The sequence below is a fragment of the Poeciliopsis prolifica genome, unplaced genomic scaffold, assembly GCF_027474105.1.
Source record: "Poeciliopsis prolifica strain line A6 unplaced genomic scaffold, Auburn_PproV2 SCAFFOLD151, whole genome shotgun sequence".
Lineage (NCBI taxonomy): Eukaryota > Metazoa > Chordata > Actinopteri > Cyprinodontiformes > Poeciliidae > Poeciliopsis > Poeciliopsis prolifica.
Window position 1 is genome coordinate 365,001 of NW_026562526.1, and position 21,474 is coordinate 386,474.

At 42.3% G+C, this 21,474-nt stretch overlaps 2 protein-coding genes across 3 annotated transcripts in view; both read right to left on the reverse strand.

Moving 5' to 3' along the window:
- LOC129355935 (PH and SEC7 domain-containing protein 1-like) overlaps positions 1 to 5,916 on the reverse strand; it is a 15,090-nt gene extending 9,174 nt beyond the window's left edge. The window contains exon 1 of one of the 2 annotated variants that reach the window (XM_055025575.1): positions 4,730 to 5,916. In XM_055025575.1, coding sequence (XP_054881550.1) covers positions 4,730 to 4,804 — 75 coding nt within the window. In that variant the 5' untranslated portion in view covers positions 4,805 to 5,916. Of the gene's footprint in view, positions 1 to 1,028; positions 2,382 to 4,729 lie in introns of those variants that run through there. The other variant, XM_055025574.1, reaches the window with a different exon arrangement.
- A 3,285-nt stretch (positions 5,917 to 9,201) lies between these two features.
- LOC129355952 (PH and SEC7 domain-containing protein-like) lies at positions 9,202 to 20,371 on the reverse strand. Its single transcript, XM_055025586.1, has 7 exons — positions 20,094 to 20,371; positions 19,779 to 20,011; positions 19,504 to 19,705; positions 10,851 to 11,003; positions 10,683 to 10,763; positions 9,507 to 9,619; positions 9,202 to 9,419 (listed from the first exon to the last, which is right to left on the reverse strand). Exons 1-7 carry the CDS (start codon positions 20,369 to 20,371, stop codon positions 9,310 to 9,312), a joined length of 1,170 nt encoding a protein of 389 aa, XP_054881561.1. The 3' UTR covers positions 9,202 to 9,309.
- Positions 20,372 to 21,474: the final 1,103 nt, after the last annotated feature.

Consider the following 21,474-nt stretch of genomic DNA (forward strand, 5'->3'; position numbering starts at 1 on the left):
AAGATGGATTCTGTTTCTAACATAATGATGAAGCATCAACATTTAACCCGCAACACTTAGAAACAGTCCTGTAAAATAAGTCACTGTTATCTTACTTTGAAATGCAACCAGAAGTTCTGTCCTGGGGAGACGGATATAGAAACAGGGGACACCAACAGCGTCACGACCTGCCTGACATTATTATCACAGAGACGTGAAACTAAATAAATATGTGAAACTTCAATGCTAGAGAAGAAAGCTAATTACATTTAAGCTAATGGCAATTAAGCTAGCAATGTTTAAACTCGTAATATTTCAAAAAACAATGTTGAATGACAAATGTAATATTCGTCCAATCAGGGGTGACCGTAGAGGAACACCTTGTATTTTGGAAACGCCCACTTGGCTGCAGTCAGACATGATGGGAAAGGTTTCCGAAGCCGACGTGACCTGCATGTGCAGAGGAAAGTAGTTGTGATGAATGTTTGCACAGAAATGGGACGATTCAAAGAGATGAACCGTCCAGAGGAACCGTCATGCCCCCTCCGACCTGCAGGTGGCAGTAGAACCGCAGATCTTTCCTGCCACCGTAAACCTGACGAGATTCACATCTGGACCTACTGAGCCAGCAGAGGGAGGAGCTGATGGGATTCACAGCTAAAAACACTTTTAAATTATTCTAATCTAATATAAAAGATTGGAGTAATATGTTAATAAGATGATAATATGTTATTAACATCTTAATGGAATGTGGACATTTTGACCAGGATCCAAGTTAAAGTCAGATTTATGCTCCACTTTCTTCTCCCATGAATTCCTGCTGGTCTGTCAGCACCAGTGGAGCTGCTGCCCCTGGTGGCTGCAGGGCAACATGCAGCTCTAAAAACTTGGAATATTTTAAAAAACTTTTACTTTTTTAGGTATAATTTCAACAAGAAAATTCATCCCAGAAACAAATGTGTAACTTCTTTATGATTCCAGATAATGGAGTTCTAACAGGACAGATGTGGAGGTTCTGTAGGCTCTGGACCTCCCGGTACCAGCTCTACCTTCTTCTTGCGGTTCTGTGGGTGCTGCTGCCGATCCTGGCTCTTGCCCAACAGGTCCGGGAACGCCAGCGGCTTCAAGGACCGGGACCGTGGCGCCCGCGGATACCGGAAGTCCGACTCCCTGGAGTCCCGGCTGGCGCCGCTTCGGACCGAGCAAAGCGAGCGCGAACGGTTCCGACCCGAGGAGTGGATGCTGTTGACTCCGATCATGGCGAAGCCGGGTCGACTAGGGTCCGACTGGAGGCGAAGCGGTTCTGATCCGAATGGTGTGTAAATACAGTCTGGACGGAGCCGTTAGAGGTTCTGGTTCTGATGGATCCGGTCCCTCCAGCAGATCCAGTCGGAGTTCTGGGTTCGTCCAGCAGCTTCCAGATCCGTTCTGGAGGAAACTCCTTCCTTCAGATCAAACTTGTGGTTTCTGAACAAACTGTTTTTGTTTCTTCAACGAGATTAAAAATATTTTGATGGTTTTAATTCCAGTAATTTCAGAATTGAAACAGAAATGAATCAGATTTCTGTTTTAGAGTCAGACGTTTGATTTCTGGGTTTATTTGGCGCAGAGATCGTTTCTTCTGATCGATGACGTATTTAAAGGTTTGTCCAGACTTTCCTCCTCTTCCTCCTCTTCCTCCTCTTCCTCCCGTCTCGTTAAACAATCCCAGACTCCGCGCGGTCCGGTCAGGCGGTTACCACGGCGATGCGACGCCTTGATCTCCCAGACAAACGCATCCCGACTCGGAACGGCGGCGAGGAGAATCCCTGGACTGCAAATAAATGTGTGACGATGGAGACTCATCAGCCAAAACCCAGAGGACGATGAAGGGGAGGAGAGAAAGGGAGGCTGGGGCGAGCGAGCACGCCCACACAGTCAGACAGAGAGAGAGTGAGGGAGAGGTGGGAGGATGAAGGTGGGGAGAGAGGAGGAAAGTTTCTCCTGATCTGCCCTGAATCTGACACAATCCCTTCTCCTCTTCTGCAGCTGTTGATCTCCTCCTCTTCCTCCTGCAGGAGAATCCCTCGTCTTCTTCAGGTGATCTCAGTCCTCCTCCTCTTCCTCAGACTGAAATGTTAAGGACTGTTTGCCCTCCTCCTCCTCTTCCTCTTCTCTCTCTCTCAATGCGCATTTTCTCTGAGCTCAGCAGCCAATCAGAGGGCAGAGCCAGCAGCTAAGGCCCGCCCCCAGCTGCCAGTCATGAGCTGAATGTAGATGTAGCTCAGTGATGAAGTGGAAGATTTTTATCATTTCAGAACTGAAAATTTTACTTTAATGTTTTAAAATCTAATTTTCATTGCTGTCTAATTTCTTCTCAAAATATCAAATAATCTTGAATGTTTTCATTTTTGTATTTTTTTATTTTAAATATTTTTGAGAAAATATAAACAATATTTTAACACAAGTTTTAATCATTTGTTGTAAATTAAATTAAAATGCAATTAAAAAACAGAAACCAGTTTTAACTGTAAAGTTTTAAATACTCCATGCTGAGTTATCAAAGTTAAATGTATAAATCAGATGAATTATGTCACAAATGACTAATAATGTTCTGTGGCATCTAGACGGTGACGAAAACCTGGTGGAAGGTGGCATTTCACCTTTCTGGTGAGTTGAGGGGCGGAGAATTGGTAGTTGAGGGGCACCAACCAACACCGGAGTTAGTCAGGGACATCTGAACCACAACTCCACAGGCCCCGCCCCTCAACTCCACAGTCCCCGCCCCTCAACTCCACAGGCCCCGCCCCTCAACTCCACAGGCCCCACCCATCAACTCCACAGTCCCCGCCCCTCAACTCCACATGCCCCGCCTAAACTCTACAGGCTCCGCCCCTCAACTCCACAGGCCCCGCCCCTAAACTCCACAGGCCCCACGCATCAACTCCACAGTTCCCGCCCCTCAACTCCACAGGCCACGCCCCTAAACTCTACAGGCTCCGCCCCTCAACTCGCCAGACTCCGCCCCTCAACTCGCCAGACTCCGCCCTTCAACTCGCCAGGCTCCGCCCCTCAACTCCACAGGCTCCGCCCCTCAACTCCACAGGCTCTGCTCTAATTAACCTCGCCCTGGATGTCATTAGTTTAACCTGCCAAAAATTGATAGGTTTTCTGCACAATGTCCCTGCAATTCACCCCAGGCTTTCAGTCTGGAACTAGTGTCACATTCAGGCCACTGGTTACCAGTCAATTTGAGAGTTCATCTTATTTTAAAGAGTCTTCATGGACCAGAAACACAGGAGAAGTTTTAGTCTTCGACACCAAAACACTGATATCATCAAACCAGCAACATCTCCGGGGGACGGGACTTTTTCAGTCAATTCTAGAAATTTTTCCAAACATCTGAATGTGGTTTCATTTCCATGCTTCTGCGTTGCTCAAACAGGTTTTTAAGCGTTATTTAGATTAATTCCCTGATCAGATTTTGCTCTCTCATACAGCTGCCAAGATATTTCAGCAGAAATTTCTTGATTCTTCATGCAAACACTGATAGAGGATCAGAGCAGGAGAGCAAATTATTCCTGCTTTTCTGCCTCTCAGTCAGTCTGAGCTGCTGCCCACACACTCTTTGCTGCAGCCGTCCAACCAGCTGACAACTCAGCAAACGCTCTGCACACACATTAGCAACATGCATGATGATGATGAGCATGATGGAGGTGAAGAGGTGACGCAGATTCATGTTTGATCGCTCTGAGGCTGAGGTGGAACCGACCCACTCAGACATAAACACACACCAGACAGACAGAACTATCCACAGCAGCCAAGAAAACCAGTCAGAGTGCAGACAGTGATGCTGTCGCTACAGCAACGCACTGTAGATGAAATGTCCCAGTCCACCATGTCCATCAATACATCTATGACCGGGACCCACTTAAAGCTTGTGTCCCCAAAGAGACGAGTTTATGTCAACGTGACGTCCCAACGAGAGAGAAAAACAGGTCTGTGTGTGTGTGTTTAAAGCTGGGATGTAAATGATCAGAACCAAAACAATCAAACATAAAACATTTCTAATTTACAAAAAAAATCACCATTATGAGGGATTTATGGATTATCAGAATATTTTGAGAGTGTAAAAATATTTAAATAATAAAAAAATATTTATTTCATGATGACATTTTACCATTCAGAGAATAGTGTATCTTGGGGACATTTCTAGATTAGGAAGACAATGTATTTTTTTATTTCATTATGAAGACATTTTAACATTACATTTTGTCAGTTTTGATAAACTGCCTATATCTCCTGGAGAAGTGAGCTTTGATAATTATAAGTGCATTTCTGGATTTTAATTTTGTTTGACTTTGGGATTATAGTGATATTTTAACAAAACAACTTTTTTAATCTGTATTTTTCTTGATTTTGATATTTTGTAATTATGAGTATTGTTAAAACATGAGTGCAATTTAGTAAAAAAAATTGTGAAAAATAAGTACTTTTTTCACTCATATATAGTAATTTGAACATAAAAATTGCTAGATTTTGTGAAGATTTTTAATTTGCGACCACATGTTGCTCTTTATAAAAGTGAAAAGCAACAAACATGAATCACCGCAGCTCAAACTGAATTAGGGTAAACAATGTAATCTGTGTAGATTAAGAGCCAGTGGGATCAGATCAACAGAGAGGAAGTTAAAGAGACACTTCTGCATTAAGAGGACGCCTGCGGGGACGTTCAGGAGGATGTTCAGGGCGACATGAGACGGGGACACACCTTTAGCAAGTCTTTGGGGAAGTCCTTCCCGTCGTTCAGTCCTTCCAGGTTGGATATGAACTGGCTGCAAGACATCCTCTTCCCACATTCTGCACAGACAAGGTGAGGGGTTGCTTTGCTTGCTACAGTCGCCTCTGCTGTTACAGCAGAAACCTTTAGACCCGCTGCTTTCTGTGGTCATTGCCACGTCAACAAGACTCACTTCCTTAAACAGCATAAAATTCTGGAGCGGCAAAAAGCAGCTGACTCATGTAAACATTATTGTTAATAAATCAACATCAGAAGAATCTGTTTCAGAAATGTTAAAGTCATAAAAACGTCACTGCTATTCAGATTCATCAAAAATAATATATGTTTTGTTTTTAAAAATAGTGAAATAATAAATAACTCATTAATTTAACCAAATATGAAATTCCATCCAATTGAAATGGTTAATGTGGGTTTATGTAACACCAGTGGAAAACAATTAGTATAACAGAGAGAAACCTGTATGTCGAAAATGTTCACAGGACAGAGGAACTCCAGTTCACTGTTTGTGGTATTGAAGGAAAATTATACTGTTTTGGAAAGAAGTAAAAGATTTAACTGAGAAAATAATTTCCAAAACTAATTTTGGATCCAAAGCTGTTTATGTTTGGACGATAATCTGAAAAACATAATTATACTAAAAACGAAGGAAGATTTATAAACTTATGTTTGCTCACTACAAAAAGATGTATACCATTGTTCTGGAAGAAAACTCATGGTCCGACTAAACCAATGGCTGCAGCAGATGCTATCTGCTACTACTATTACTGCTACTACTACAACTACTGCTACTGCTACTACTGCTACTGATACTAATGCTACTACTGCTACTACTGCTACTGCTACTACTACTACTGCTACTACTGCTACCACTGCTACTGATACTAATGCTACTACTGCTACTGCTACTACTGCTACTAATGCTACTGCTACTACTACTGCTACTGATGCTACTGCTACTACTACTACTGCTACTAATGCTACTACTGCTACTAATGCTACTACTGCTACTGCTACTACTGTTAGTACTGCTGCTACTGCTACTGCTGCTACTACTACTACTGCTACTACTGCTACCACTGCTACTGATACTAATGCTACTACTGCTACTGCTACTACTGCTACTAATGCTACTGCTACTACTACTGCTACTGCTACTACTACTATGCTACTAATGCTACTACTGCTACTAATGCTACTACTGCTACTGCTACTACTGTTAGTACTGCTGCTACTGCTACTGCTGCTACTACTACTATTACTGCTACTGTTACTGCTACTACTGTTACTACTGCTACTACTGTTACTACTGCTACTACTGCTACTAATGCTACTGCTACTACTACTATTACTGCTACTGTTACTGCTACTACTGTCACTACTGCTACTGCTACTAATGCTACCACTGCTACTACTGTTACTACTGCTACTAATGCTACTGCTACTACTACTATTAGCTACTGTTACTGCTACTATTGCTACTACTGCTGCTACTGCTACTGCTGTTACTACAACTACTGCTACTGCTACTATTGGTACTACTGCTGCTACTGCTACTGCTGTTACTACAACTACTGCTACTGCTACTATTGCTACTACTGCTGCTACTGCTACTGCTGTTACTGCTACTATTGCTACTACTGCTACTGCTACTACTGTTACTACTGCTACTACTGCTACTAATGCTACTACTGCTACTGCTACTACTGCTACTGCTACTACTATTACTACTGCTACTACTACTACTACTGCTACTGCTACTATTGCTACTACTGCTACTACTATTACTACTGCTACTGCTACTACTGTTAAGCTACTATTGCTACTACTGCTACTGCTACTACTATTACTATTGCTACTACTGCTACTGCTACTATTGCTACTACTGCTACTGCTGCTACTGTTACTGCTACTACTGCTACTGCTACTACTGCTACTGCTACTGTTACTACTGCTACTGTTACTACTGCTACTCCTGCTACTACTGCTACTGTTACTACTGCTACTACTGTTACTACTGCTACTACTGCTACATTTACTACTGCTACTACTGCTACTGTTACTACTGCTACTACTGCTACTGTTACTACTGCTACTCCTGCTACTACTGCTACTACTGCTACTGCTACTACTGTTACTACTGCTACTACTGTTACTACTGCTACTGCTACTACTGCTACTACTGCTACTGTTACTACTGCTACTACTGCTACTGTTACTACTGCTACTCCTGCTACTACTGCTACTACTGCTACTGTTACTACTGCTACTACTGTTACTACTGCTACTACTGCTACTACTGGTACTACTGCTACTGTTACTACTGCTACTACTGCTACTGTTACTACTGCTACTACTGCTACTACTGTTACTACTGCTACTACTGCTACTACTGTTACTACTGCTACTACTGCTACTACTGCTATTGTTACTACTGCTACTACTGTTACTGTTACTACTGCTACTAATGCCACTACTGCTACTACTGGTACTACTGCTACTGTTACTACTGCTACTACTGCTACTGTTACTACTGCTACTACTGCTACTACTGTTACTACTGCTACTACTGCTACTACTGTTACTACTGCTACTACTGCTATTGTTACTACTGCTACTACTGCTACTGTTACTACTGCTACTAATGCTACTACTGCTACTGTTACTACTGCTACTACTGCTACTGTTACTTCTGCTACTACTGCTACTGTTACTACTGCTACTACTGTTACTACTGCTACTACTGCTACTACTGGTACTACTGCTACTGTTACTACTGCTACTACTGCTACTGTTACTACTGCTACTAATGCTACTACTACTGTTACTACTGCTACTACTGCTACTGTTACTACTGCTACTACTGCTACTGTTACTACTGCTACTACTGCTACTGTTACTACTGCTACTACTGCTATTACTACTGCTACTACTGCTACTACAAGTACTGCTACTGCTACTATTGCTACTACTGGTACTACTGCTACTGTTACTACTGCTACTACTGCTACTGTTACTACTGCTACTACTGCTACTGTTACTACTGCTACTACTGCTACTACTGCTACTGTTACTACTGCTACTACTGCTATTACTACTGCTACTACTGCTACTACAAGTACTGCTACTGCTACTATTGCTACTACTGCTACTGCTACTACTGTTACTGCTACTATTGCTACTACTGCTACTACTGCTACTACTGTTACTACTGCTACTACTGCTACTACTGGTACTACTGCTACTGTTACTACTGCTACTGTTACTACTGCTACTACTGCTACTGTTACTACTGCTACTACTGCTACTACTGCTACTGTTACTACTGCTACTACTGTTATTACTACTGCTACTACTGCTACTACAAGTACTGCTACTGCTACTATTGCTACTACTGCTACTGCTACTACTGTTACTGCTACTATTGCTACTACTGCTACTGCTGCTACTGTTACTGCTACTACTGCTACTACTGCTACTGTTACTACTGCTACTACTGTTACTACTGCTACTACTGGTATTACTACTGCTACTACTGCTACTACAAGTACTGCTACTGCTACTATTGCTACTACTGCTACTGCTACTACTGTTACTGCTACTATTGCTACTACTGCTACTGCTGCTACTGCTACTGCTACTACTGCTACTACTGCTACTGTTACTACTGCTACTACTGCTACTACTGTTACTACTGCTACTACTGGTATTACTGCTACTTTTACTACTGCTACTACAAGTGCTGCTACTGCTACTATTGCTACTACTGCTACTACTGTTACTGCTACTATTGCTACTACTGCTGCTACTGTTACTGCTACTACTGCTACTGTTACTACTGCTACTACTGCTACTACTGTTACTGTTACTACTGCTACTACTGTTACTACTGCTACTACTGCTACTACTGTTACTGTTACTACTGCTACTACTGTTACTACTGCTACTACTGCTACTACTGTTACTACTGCTACTACTGCTACTACTGGTACTACTGCTACTACTGTTACTGTTACTTCTGCTACTACTGCTACTGTTACTACTGCTACTACTGCTACTACTGTTACTGTTACTACTGCTACTACTGTTACTACTGTTACTACTGCTACTACTGTTACTACTGCTACTACTGCTACTACTGGTACTACTGCTACTACTGCTACTACTGGTACTACTGCTACTACTGTTACTACTGTTACTACTGTTACTACTGCTACTACTGCTACTACTGGTACTACTGCTACTACTGTTACTGTTACTTCTGCTACTAATGCTACTGTTACTACTGTTACTACTGCTACTACTGCTACTACTGGTACTACTGCTACTACTGTTACTACTGCTACTACTGCTACTACTGTTACTACTGCTACTACTGCTACTACTGGTACTACTGCTACTACTGTTACTACTGCTACTACTGCTACTACTGTTACTGTTACTTCTGCTACTAATGCTACTGTCATACTTTGCAGAATGTTCAAGGTGTTTGTCTAAACTGTTAAAATTACAGTAAAGATATTTTGGAAAAATAGTTCCTGTCGGGAAGCCAGTCATGTGACCACATCAGTAAACCTGATGAGGAAGACAAAGGAGACACTCACGTTTCCATGGAGATCAGTGTTCAACAGCATGACGGCGCAGGTGAGGGTGTGGACGCTGTCTGAGAGAGAGAGAGACAGCGAGGGGCAGATGAGACAGCTAGGTGTACTACAGGTGAACATGTGAGGTTCAGGTGAAGTTCAGGTACCTTCAGTGGACAGCGTCTGGGGGTTACACTGCCTGTATCTCCTGGAGAAGTGAGCGAGGACTCTCTCTCTCTCCTGGGTTTCTCCCATCAGAGAAAACCGGGTCAGAAACGTCCTGAACCAGAACCAGAAGTCAGAGAGACACTGGATCAGAACTCGGGCTGAAACGATGCTTCGAACGATTCGAGTACCTCAAATCTTAAAATTTCTCGAGGAAAATGTATCTGCCTCGAAGCTTCATTAGTTTATGTTTTATTATTTAGCACCGTGCTCCAGCCGCGCGGAGCTCTGACTTCCGCCTCTGAGTTGTTGACAAAAGCTAAGTGTTAGCAGTATAACGTCCGATTTGTAGTTCAGCCTGTGAGAATTTTATTGATTGGTGAGCATGTCCTGGTTTTCATGGTTTTTGGGGACCAATAGGCATCCAGCTGCCGCGACAGCTGCAGTACGGCAGCTTTTCTCCTCTGGAGCTGCTGGTTCAGGGAGGACGGCGGGAAGAGCTGCAGGAGTATTGATACTGGTAGCAGATAGACTGAACATGGTGGGCGGCTTTGTTCAGTCTCATATCACATATGAGACGGGGATGGAGCGCAGCCCGGTCTCATATGTGATATGACGTCTCACGTTGAGGCGCCATGTTGCAGGTAGATGTTTCTGTGAGTGACGAACAAAGGAGTTAAATCCCGTCGCCAACATGAATACAAAAACTATAAATGTTTGGGCAAGGCGAGAGTTCACCTGTTAAACTGACTGAAGATGAAACCAAAAGCTGGAGCACAGACATTTTTATAAGTGTATCTGTGAGCCTGCCTTTTTATTATTATATTGAATATGATTTCAGATTCTTGTATAACTTTTCTTAGAAAGTGAGCTGTTATTGTTACAGGATAATTCTCTAAGCTACAGAAAAGTTACTGTTAAGGCAGCTCTAATGTGAAAAACTGGACTGATGTTGATAACACCTGTTATGTTAGATTTAATAATGTTTTATTTGATCTTTTTTTATCCGATTAGTCGTAAGAAAAATCGATAGATTTCTCGAATCCTAACATTGGTTATAACAGCCCTAATCAGAACCAGAACCTTTCACTCATTCATTGATTCAGTAGTTGACCTTCCTGTTTAACCTCATCAGAAACTGGGCCAGAACCGAGCCTAGTACCAGAACCAGCACTCACCTGAGAGCCTGGTCGATGTTCAAGCCGCTGAAGTTGAAGTGCTCCAGGTACTCCTGCGCCACCAACTGGCTGAAGTCGTTACTGCAGGATAAGAACAGGAAGCTCAGTCAATCCAGAACATCCGACCCAAACGCTCTGGTTCCAGAACGGGTTTGGACCCAGACTGACTTCTTGCTGAGGTGCGGTGCCACGTCGGACTTGCGAAACCCGTCCAGAGCATAGAGCCGCTTGGCGAGGCGCCGGGCTGCCTCCAGGTCCGGTTTCAGGCCGTTGGTCAGAACCTCCAGAACCTCTGGGTCGAGCTGGTCCGCTAGACGCTCCCTGGAGACACGATGAGAGTCACTCAGCAGAACCAACAGAACTGCAGGCTGTCTGACCCATCGCCGTGCAACACAGCAAACAAACAGCTGCTGGACTGGTCTGGACCGTTGGTACCGACCCAAACAGAACTTCTGCTTCTGGCTTTCAAGAGTCAGAAAGGTTCTGATTCCTTCGGTGGAAACACAAAGATGAACCCAAAGTTCTGATCAACAGCTGAAGAAGCAAACAACTGGGTCCAGAGAGAACCTGCCAACACTCACCAAGCGTCTAGTCAGAACCAGAACCCTAACCTGGACCAGAACCAGAACCCTAACCTGGACCCACCGCTTGACTACAGGGCTGCCTTGGTCCTCCATGGCGCTGCTCCGGTCCGGCCCGGCTACCAAATGGACCTTTTGGTGCCACCGCAGGAAGTGAAGTCAGAAAGGAGGAAGTGGGTCAGCCGCAGCGTGGACCCGACCCGGTTCCTGTAACCGGCCCAGCTTCCCTCCCACTGTCGCTATGGAAACCACACCACCAAACATCCCATGATGTCTGAGCTTGAATAATGCTGCTACCAGAACCGGCTAACCAGAACCGGCTAACCAGAACTGGCTAACCAGAACTGGCTAACCAGAACCGGCTAACCAGAAACTGGCTAACCAGAACCGGCTAACCAGAACCATCTGTAGAACCTCCAGAACCATCTGTAGAACCTCCAGAACCATCTGTAGAACCTCCAGAACCTTAGTCCGGTTCCAGTCTGCCGCATTTCCCTCCCAGAGGACAGGAAGTTTCCTGGAGGAATCCGGATGTTTCCGTCTGCAGCTCCTTCCTGCTGGAGAGACGCATCCAGAGCAGGAAGCTCCCTGCTTCACCCCATCTGAACCAGAACCAGAACCAGAACCCAACCTGCAGTGCTCCAAGGTATTGCAGTGGTTTCCTCGGAGGACAAGCTGTCTGTCTATGTGAGTAAAAGATTTCCTCTACATAAATCATAAGACATGGCGACATGTGACGAGGACTTCGTCCAACTTTTAGTGTCACTTGGAAGAGAAGCTTAAAGAAAGGTAAGATATGTGATGTCAGCAAAGCTAGCTGTACAGTCTCATATGTTGCATCTGCAATAAAAAAATGTGTGGAGGTGTTGACTGAGGTGTCGCATATATGGGACAACGCTGTGACCAAAGTCTGCTGTATGGTGAAGTGATATTCACAAACCATCTGATTGTCTGGACGGATCTTTACTAAGTCCTATAGGACTGAAGCCTCACCGAGAGGCGTCTTTGTTCTTGTGATGCTCTGCATACACTGCAGTAGCTATTATGTTATTTAATTAAAATATATGTAGATTTATTTAATTGGTGAATAATAAAACTAGAACGCAGAGCATGCTCATTGCTCTTTGATTGTTTGCGTCTCCTGTCATGGTGGCAGACAGGTGAGAACAGTCATAGTCCTTCTGCTTGGTTACTTCTTGCTTGTTGCGCCTTGGACAGTGTTAATAGTTGAGCTTTGTACCATTAATGCATTGTCTTAATCACTATGTTTAATGATGCAGACAGTTGTGGTTTCTGACATGGGCGATATGGGCAACTGCCCAGGGCGTTATCTTTTAGGGATGGCATTTTTTTTATGGGTATATTTGAAGGTCCCTGAGACTGACCTGTGTTTAATTCTCGCTTTGAATGCTGAATATTTACATCTAACTCACATCGGGTTCTGGCAGCGATTAGTTCTGTCTGCACCACTCACCAATCACAGGCAGGTCTGTTTCATCCAATCAGAGTTCGCCTCACAAATCCTGCATTCAATTCAATAAAATAAGTCAATAACATCCCAGGAAGCAAAACGTGACTAAAATAAACACATGAAACTTCATAATAGAAATTAATGGAGTTTTTCACCCAGCAAATGTTTTCTCATTCATTTCCAGTTTTCCACCAGGTGATTACTGAACCCCGAGCAGCAAAATATTGACATTTGATTGATATGTTTTTTCATATTATAAAGACTATAAACACATTAGTACTTGAGCAGATTTTAAGATTTTATGTCAACTTGTAATATTTTGTAAAATAAAACCAAATGGACCGCTAACAGGCCAACAGAGCTAGCATGTTACCCAGGCTGAGCTAGTTTTCTGGGAGAAACTCTGCATCAGATTCTTGGACCGGTTCTGTTCAGATCTCTGTTGGATCTGAACCATCAGAACCTTCCCGACCAATAAACCCACAGCTCCAATCCTAACGCCAGCCCAGCTGCTAGAACCAGAACCATTCTGGGTCCATACCTGCAGAGCATTCAAAGAGCTAATGTAGCTAAACATTGAGAAACATTCCTCCAATCTGAAGAGTTCATATGAAGTCCATCACCATGACGATAAACAGTCTGAACGAGCGGTACCGGCCCAAACTACCTCTGGTTCTGCTCAGTTCAGTTTCAGGTTATGTTTAATCAGAGGCAAATATAAGCAGAGTGAGACGTCTGTCGAGTTGAACTGCTTTGGTGTCTAAACCAGAGCAGAGTTCTTTCATCTGGACCAGAACCGAACCAGAACCTGATCATAACCCGTCCTGGTCAGGACAGAAAGCTGGGACCAAACAGAACCGAAACCAGACAGAGAGGAGTCAGAGCTACAGTTCTACCATTTGGATTAGAACCCGACCAGAACCAAACCCACTGACAGAACCGGAACCAGCTACAGCAGATGGAGACTCTGTTGAACCTGGCTGACTCGGTTCTGATCCGCTCTGAATCCTCAGAACCCCTTAGGGTCCAGTTTGTATCCGAGCCATAAAGAACTAACTGAATCCGATCCAGTTTCAGCTCGCTGTACCTAATAAAGTGGCCGGTGAACACATATCTAAGAACAGGCCTATCTCAGGAGTTCTAGGTCCAAACCGGGCCGATCTGCAGATCCTGAGCTTCCTGATCCTATCAGAACCGGTCCAGAACCATCAGAACCGGTCCAGAACCATCAGAACCTGGTCCAGAACCATCAGGACCTGGTCCAGAACCATCAGAACCGGTCCAGAACCATCAGAACCGGTCCAGAGCCTCACCTGTACACGGGCCGGGTAAGGCAGCAGGTACCGATCCTCCAGAGCCCCGCCCCCCCAGCACAGCAAGTAGGTCGCCATTACGACCTGGCCCTCCCACAGTCCCCTCTCAGTGGCCAATCAGACGGCCTCGGCACCTCTGAGGCATTATGACATCATCCTGGTACGACATCATCTCCTGTTCTTGTTCTGAGGCTCTGAAAGCCACAGCGTTCCCTCGGCTTTCCAGCTTCCCAGCGTTCCAGTCCGATCCTCCTGGTTTCCCTCGGAGGTATGAGCTTCCTCCCGGGCCGACAGGAACGCTCCTCCTCCTGCTTTTCCTCCTCCTCTTCCTCTCTTTGTCTCCTCTTCCCTTCCTGGAAGTTTCTGTCTGCGGTTTGCTGAACTTCTGCTTCAGAATTAATTCTGGACAGAACCAGGACCTGAGCCCAGCAGAACCTGACTCCGATGGAGACATCAATGAGAGGAGGTCAGAGGTCACAGATGGTAGAGATCAACACAAATTTCAGGGAGGAGGAAGAAGAGAAAGGTTTCTGTTTTTCTGACAGGAGTGGAGGTCTTTCTCTCCATCCCGTCTCTGAGATTCAGTCTGGATGAAATCATGAGGAATTTCCCTCCCAACCTCCAATAAATGGACACGAACGTGTGTGTGTGTGTGTGTGTACGTGTGTGTGTGTGTGTGTACGTGTGTGTGTGTGTGTGTGTACGTGTGTGTGTGTGTGTGTGTGTGTACGTGTGTGTGTGTGTACGTGTGTGTGTGTACGTGTGTGTGTGTGTACGTGTGTGTGTGTGTGTGTGTGTGTGTGTACGTGTGTGTGTGTGTGTACGTGTGTGTGTGTGTACATATGTGTGTGTGTGTGTGTGTGTGTACGTGTGTGTGTGTGTGTGTGTGTGTGTACGTGTGTGTGTGTGTACCTGTGTGTGTGTGTGTGTGTGTGTACGTGTGTGTGTGTGTGTGTACGTGTGTGTGTGTGTGTGTGTGTGTACGTGTGTGTGTGTGTGTGTGTGTGTGTACGTGTGTGTGTGTGTGTGTACGTGTGTGTGTGTGTGTACGTACGTGTGTGTGTGTGTGTGTGTACGTGTGTGTGTGTGTGTGTGTGTGTGTACGTGTGTGTGTGTGTGTGTGTGTGAGCAGCAGCTGCTGTTGCTGTTTGGCTGCTCCCTGGTTTGCATTCCTCCGGCTCTGTGGTTCTGACCCGTTTCCTGTGGTGCAGACAGTAAAGCCCGGTTCTGTTTGGGTCGGTTCTTTTCTGGGGTTCTGGGCGTCTACACTCAGCAGGATGAGATATGGCGGAAAGCCGATCTTTCACTCCAATGAGAGTTCAGGAAGTAAACACTCAGAACAGGAAACAGGAAGTTTAGAAGATATTTTCAGTCCAAGAAGAAGAGACCTTCACTGAACCAGGGAAAGGTCAAGAGGTCAGCTTGGACCAAGCTGGAACGTTCTGGTATGAAGAGCTGCTGAACTGAAGGCATGGTTCTGCAGGGAAACAATGGAGTGGACCCAACCCAGAAGTTCTGGAGGCTTCCTTTGGATGAATGGAACCGATCAAACCCATCGGATGGTTCTGGCGGTCATGTGACCCTGCAGGTGTCAGAACCAGCCGCTGAGTCGTGACAGATCTCCTCTCTGTTTTCCTGCCTGTGGTGACTCAGTGTTGCCATGGTGACGAGCTGAAAGGCCTCCAGTGCGGACGGCAAGATGGCGGGAATGGGTCGGCTCAGAAGTGCGGCTCGGCCGGCGCTCCGTCTGCTGCAGATACTCCAGCTGGTGATGATTCAGGAGACGAAACAGAGACCACAGATTCATGAAGGCCGTAGAACCGGGCCGGCTGGTTCTGCTGATCCGACTGGTCACCATGTGCACCGGCGGTCGGGAATCGAACCTGGGACCGCTTCGTTTGGACGGTTGGCTCTGCGCCGAGCCACCGTCACACCATCAGCCAGAAACCAAACATTAAATGACCTTAACACAGTTCTGGTCTGGACCTGGTTATTAAAGGCACTGGCTACAAAGCTAACATTAGCATAAGGGCTAATACTATTATTGCTATTATTACTATTATTACTATTATTGCTATTATTACTATTATTACTATTATTGCTATTATTACTATTATGACTATTATTACTATTATTGCTATTATTACTATTATTGCTATTATTACTATTATGACTATTATTACTATTATTGCTATTATTACTATTATTACTATTATTATTATTACTATTATTGCTATTATTACTATTATTACTATTATGACTATTATTGCTATTATGACTATTATTGCTATTATTACTATTATTGCTATTATTACTATTATTACTATTATTGCTATTATTACTATTATGACTATTATTACTATTATTGCTATTATTACTATTATAACTATTATTACTATTATTGCTATTATTGTTATTATGACTATTACTATTATAACTATTATTGCTATTATTACTATTATGACTATTATTACTATTATTGCTATTATTACTATTATTGCTATTATTACTATTATGACTATTATTACTATTATTGCTATTATTACTATTATGACTATTATTACTATTATTACTATTATAACTATTATTGCTATTATTACTATTATGACTATTATTACTATTACTATTATAACTATTATTGCTATTATTACTATTATTGCTATTATTACTATTATAACTATTATTACTATTATTACTATTATAACTATTATTGCTATTATTACTATTATGACTATTATTACTATTACTATTATTACTATTATAACTATTACTATTATAACTAATATTGCTATTATTACTATTATGACTATTATTACTATTATAACTATTATTACTATTATAACTATTATTACTATTATTGCTATTATTACTATTATGACTATTATTACTATTATTGCTATTATTACTATTATTGCTATTATTACTAATATGACTATTATTACTATTACTATTATAACTATTATTGCTATTATTACTGTTATTGCTATTATTACTATTATAACTATTATTACTATTATTACTATTATAACTATTATTGCTATTATTACTATTATGACTATTATTACTATTACTATTATTACTATTATAACTATTACTATTATAACTAATATTGCTATTATTACTATTATGACTATTATTACTATTATTGCTATTATTACTATTATGACTATTATTACTATTACTATTATAACTATTATTGCTATTATTACTGTTATTGCTATTATTACTATTATAACTATTATTACTATTATTACTATTATAACTATTATTACTATTATTGATATTATTACTATTATGACTATTATTACTATTACTATTATAACTATTATTGCTATTATTACTGTTATTGCTATTATTACTATTATTGCTATTATTACTATTATAACTATTATTACTATTATTGCTATTATTACTATTATGACTATTATTACTATTATTGCTATTATTACTATTATGACTATTATTACTATTACTATTATAACTATTATTGCTATTATTACTGTTATTGCTATTATTACTATTATAACTATTATTACTATTATTACTATTATAACTATTATTGCTATTATTACTATTATGACTATTATTACTATTACTATTATTACTATTAAAGCTATTACTATTATAACTAATATTGCTATTATTACTATTATGACTATTATTACTATTATAACTATTATTACTATTATAACTATTATTACTATTATTGCTATTATTACTATTATGACTATTATTACTATTATTGCTATTATTACTATTATTGCTATTATTACTAATTGACTATTATTACTATTATGCTATTATTACTATTATAACTATTATTACTATTATAACTATTATAACTATTATTGCTATTACTATTATGACTATTATTACTATTGTTGCTATTATTACTATTATAACTATTATTACTATTATTACTATTATAACTATTATTGCTATTATTACTATTATTATTATAATAACTATTATTGCTATTATTACTATTATTGCTATTATTACTATTATTACTATTATTACCATTATAACTATTATTGCTATTATTAATATTATGACTATTATTGCTATTATTACTATTATTACTATTATAACTATTATTGCTATTATTACTATTATTGCTATTATTACTATTATAACTATTATTACTATTATTACTATTATGACTATTATTACTATTATTGCTATTATTACTATTATGACTATTATTACTATTATTACAATTATAACTATTATTGCTATTATTACTATTATGACTATTATTACTATTACTATTATAACTATTATTGCTATTATTACTATTATTCTATTATTACTATTATGACTATTATTACTATTATTGCTATTATTACTATTATAACTATTATTACTATTATAACTATTATTGCTATTATTACTATTATGACTATTATTACTATTACTATTATAACTAATATTGCTATTATTACTATTATGACTATTATTACTATTATAACTATTATTACTATTATAACTATTATTACTATTATACTATTTATACTATTATTGCTTATTGCTATTATTACTATTATGACTATTATTACTATTATTGCTATTATTACTATTATTGCTATTATTACTAATATGACTATTATTACTATTATAACTATTATTACTATTATAACTATTATAACTATTATTGCTATTATTACTATTATGACTATTATTACTATTGTTGCTATTATTACTATTATAACTATCATTGCTATTATTACTATTATTACTATTATAACTATTATAACTATTATTGCTATTATTACTATTATGACTATTATTACTATTATAACTATCATTGCTATTATTACTATTATTGCTATTATTACTATTATTACTATTATTACTATTATTACTATTTTTACTATTATAACTATTATTGCTATTATTACTATTATAACTATTATTGCTATTATTACTATTATAACTATTATTACTATTATTACTATTATTGCTATTATTAATATTATGACTATTATTGCTATTATTACTATTATAACTATTATTGCTATTATTACTATTATAACTATTATTACTATTATTACTATTATTGCTATTATTACTTTTCCTATGATCGCATCAGGGCCCACGCAGGAAGCAGCCGGTGATGGACCCACTCAGTTCTGCAGGGTTCTGAGTTCCGGTCAGATCGGTTCCGGTTTCTGGGTTTGTTCTGCTCATAAGAAACTGATTGGGATTTCTGCTTCAGCTGGTCTGTTAGACCTTTGGTCTAATCTGAATGAGTTCTGATTTTTCTGCTGCTGATCAAAACCAGTCAACACGACCAGAACTACATGGAGGTGCTGCCTCCCTGTGGCCACTCAGTGGTACTGCAGCAGGCTCTACAGTCAGAAGGTCCAGAAGCAGAATCTCTGCTCAGAACAGAACCATCCAGCAGAACCCGTCACAAGCAGTCGTCTGGATCAGAACCTTTGGGTGGGACTCACCTGCTGTGCAGCACTGGCACCGACGTCGCCTTCCTGAAGCTGTCTCTGACGATGGAGCGCCGCCATGTGTCCTTCTCAGACCGGGATCGGACCGGGGGGCCCGGCCCGGCGCCGAGGGCCGTGTCAGAGGAGGACGACTCGGGCCGGTCAGCGGAGCGAAGCTCAGCTCCAGGATCTGCTTGGCGCTCTCGCAGATCTGACTCTGGACAGAGAAACGGGTCAGTGGCGGCCCGGTGCCATGCGGCCACTGACCCGGGCCCTCCAGACCGACCTACCTGTATCTCGGGGGTGCGTGGCAGGTCGAAGGTGAAGACGGAGGTGGATCCGGAGGTGAGCAGGTCCACGCTGTCCAGGCTGCTGTATGACGTCCCCTTGGCGCGGTGCGACTCCATGATGTTCTCGAAGTGGCGGCTGAACGAGTCCAACTGGCTCTCTGACGGTCGCCGGGCGACGACCGCCGCCGGCGACCTCAGGCCGCCGTGGTCCTCGGATGGCGGTGCCGTGTGTTCTGGAGGAGGAGACGGGTCAGACCTGAGCGGTGGTTACCGTGGAAACCAGAGGAGGACGGCCTCACCCCTTCAGCAGCAGACCGAGGACCTCGTCTTCCTCTCTGGCGGCGCGCTGCCTCTGGCGGTCGCCCTGCATGCGGACGCTGGCCCCTGGCCACGCCCTCCTCCTCCTCATCTTCCTCGTCCTCCTCCACCTGGCCGTTTTGCTCCCTGAGGCCCGTCGGGTCGAACCCTGGACGACCCGTCCTCCGGGCTGAAGCAGGACTTTCCAGAACGCTGCGGCTGAAACCCGGACCGGCCTCTTCGGCGGTCTCGGCCTCCGCTCGCATCACCTGCAGGGGGCGGGGCGATTGTCGCATCGGTTATCGAGGCGATAAATTTTGATCAATAAATTACAACATGCAGTCCTTCAGAAACTAGAAATTATTGGTTTTATCGTAGAACCATAAATATTGCGATACAACTTTAACTTTATATCAGCCAAATCAGAACTAGTTCACCTCGTCCAGGTCCGTCTGAACTGATTCAGTAAAGTGAACCAGTTCACCTCGTCCAAGTCCGTCTGAACTGATTCAGTAAAGTGAACCAGTTCACCTCGTCCAGGTCCGTCTGAACTGATTCAGTAAAGTGAACCAGTTCACCTCGTCCAGGTCCGTCTGAACTGATTCAGTAAAGTAAACCAGTTCACCTCGTCCAGGTCTGTCTCCCGGTAGCAGCGCAGCGGCACGGCGTCCAGGTCCGTCTCAGAGTACTTGATGGACCGCCGGATGATGCCGGTCTTTGGGGCGGGGCTTCGGGGTCAGGGGTCACCAGCTCCACCTCGACCTGCTGCACCTCGTGATGAGAGAGCTTCTGGTTCTGCTGGTCCCTCCCCCTCTCTGATTGGTCAGCTGCAGGTGGAGGGAGGAGGGCGGGGTGGTGCTGGGCGAGCCGCTGGTCGGTGGCGTGAAGGACGAAACGTCTGCATGAAGAGATTGAATAAACTTTATTAATCCCCAGGAGGAAACGACGTTTCAGGCCAAAGAACAAAACAACAATTCATCCCTCACAGAGTGAGTCCATCAGTTTCCAGCTGCATGAGTCCCACTGAGGCAGAGTGAGTCCCAACGGGGACAGAGTGGGTCCCAACGGGGACAGAGTGAGTCCCATTGAGGCAGAGTGGGTCCCATCGGGGACAGAGTGGGTCCCAACGGGGACAGAGTGGGTCCCAACGGGGACAGAGTGAGTCCCATTGAGGCAGAGTGGGTCCCATTGGGACACAGTGGGTCCCATCGGGGACAGAGTGGGTCCCATTGGGACAGAGTGGGTCCCAACGGGGCAGAGTGAGTCCCTTTGAGGCAGAGTGAGTCCCTTTGAGGCAGAGTGGGTCCCGTTGGGACAGAGTGGGTCCCACTGAGGCAGAGTGGGTCCCGTTGGGACAGAGTGGGTCCCACTGAGGCAGAGTGGGTCCCATTGAGGCAGA

What these genes read in the sequence shown, in the direction of transcription:
- LOC129355952 (XM_055025586.1), bottom strand. Translation starts at nt 20,371, where the DNA reads ATGCGACAATCGCCCCGCCCCCTGCAGGTGATGCGAGCGGAGGCCGAG. An exon ending in GTGCCAGTGCTGCACAGCAG is followed by an intron (nt 11,004 to 19,503) that starts GTGAGTCCCACC and finishes TCGTGTCTCCAG; the next exon opens with GGAGCGTCTAGCGGACCAGC. An exon ending in CCAGACGCTGTCCACTGAAG is followed by an intron (nt 9,420 to 9,506) that starts GTACCTGAACTT and finishes TCTCTCTCTCAG; the next exon opens with ACAGCGTCCACACCCTCACC.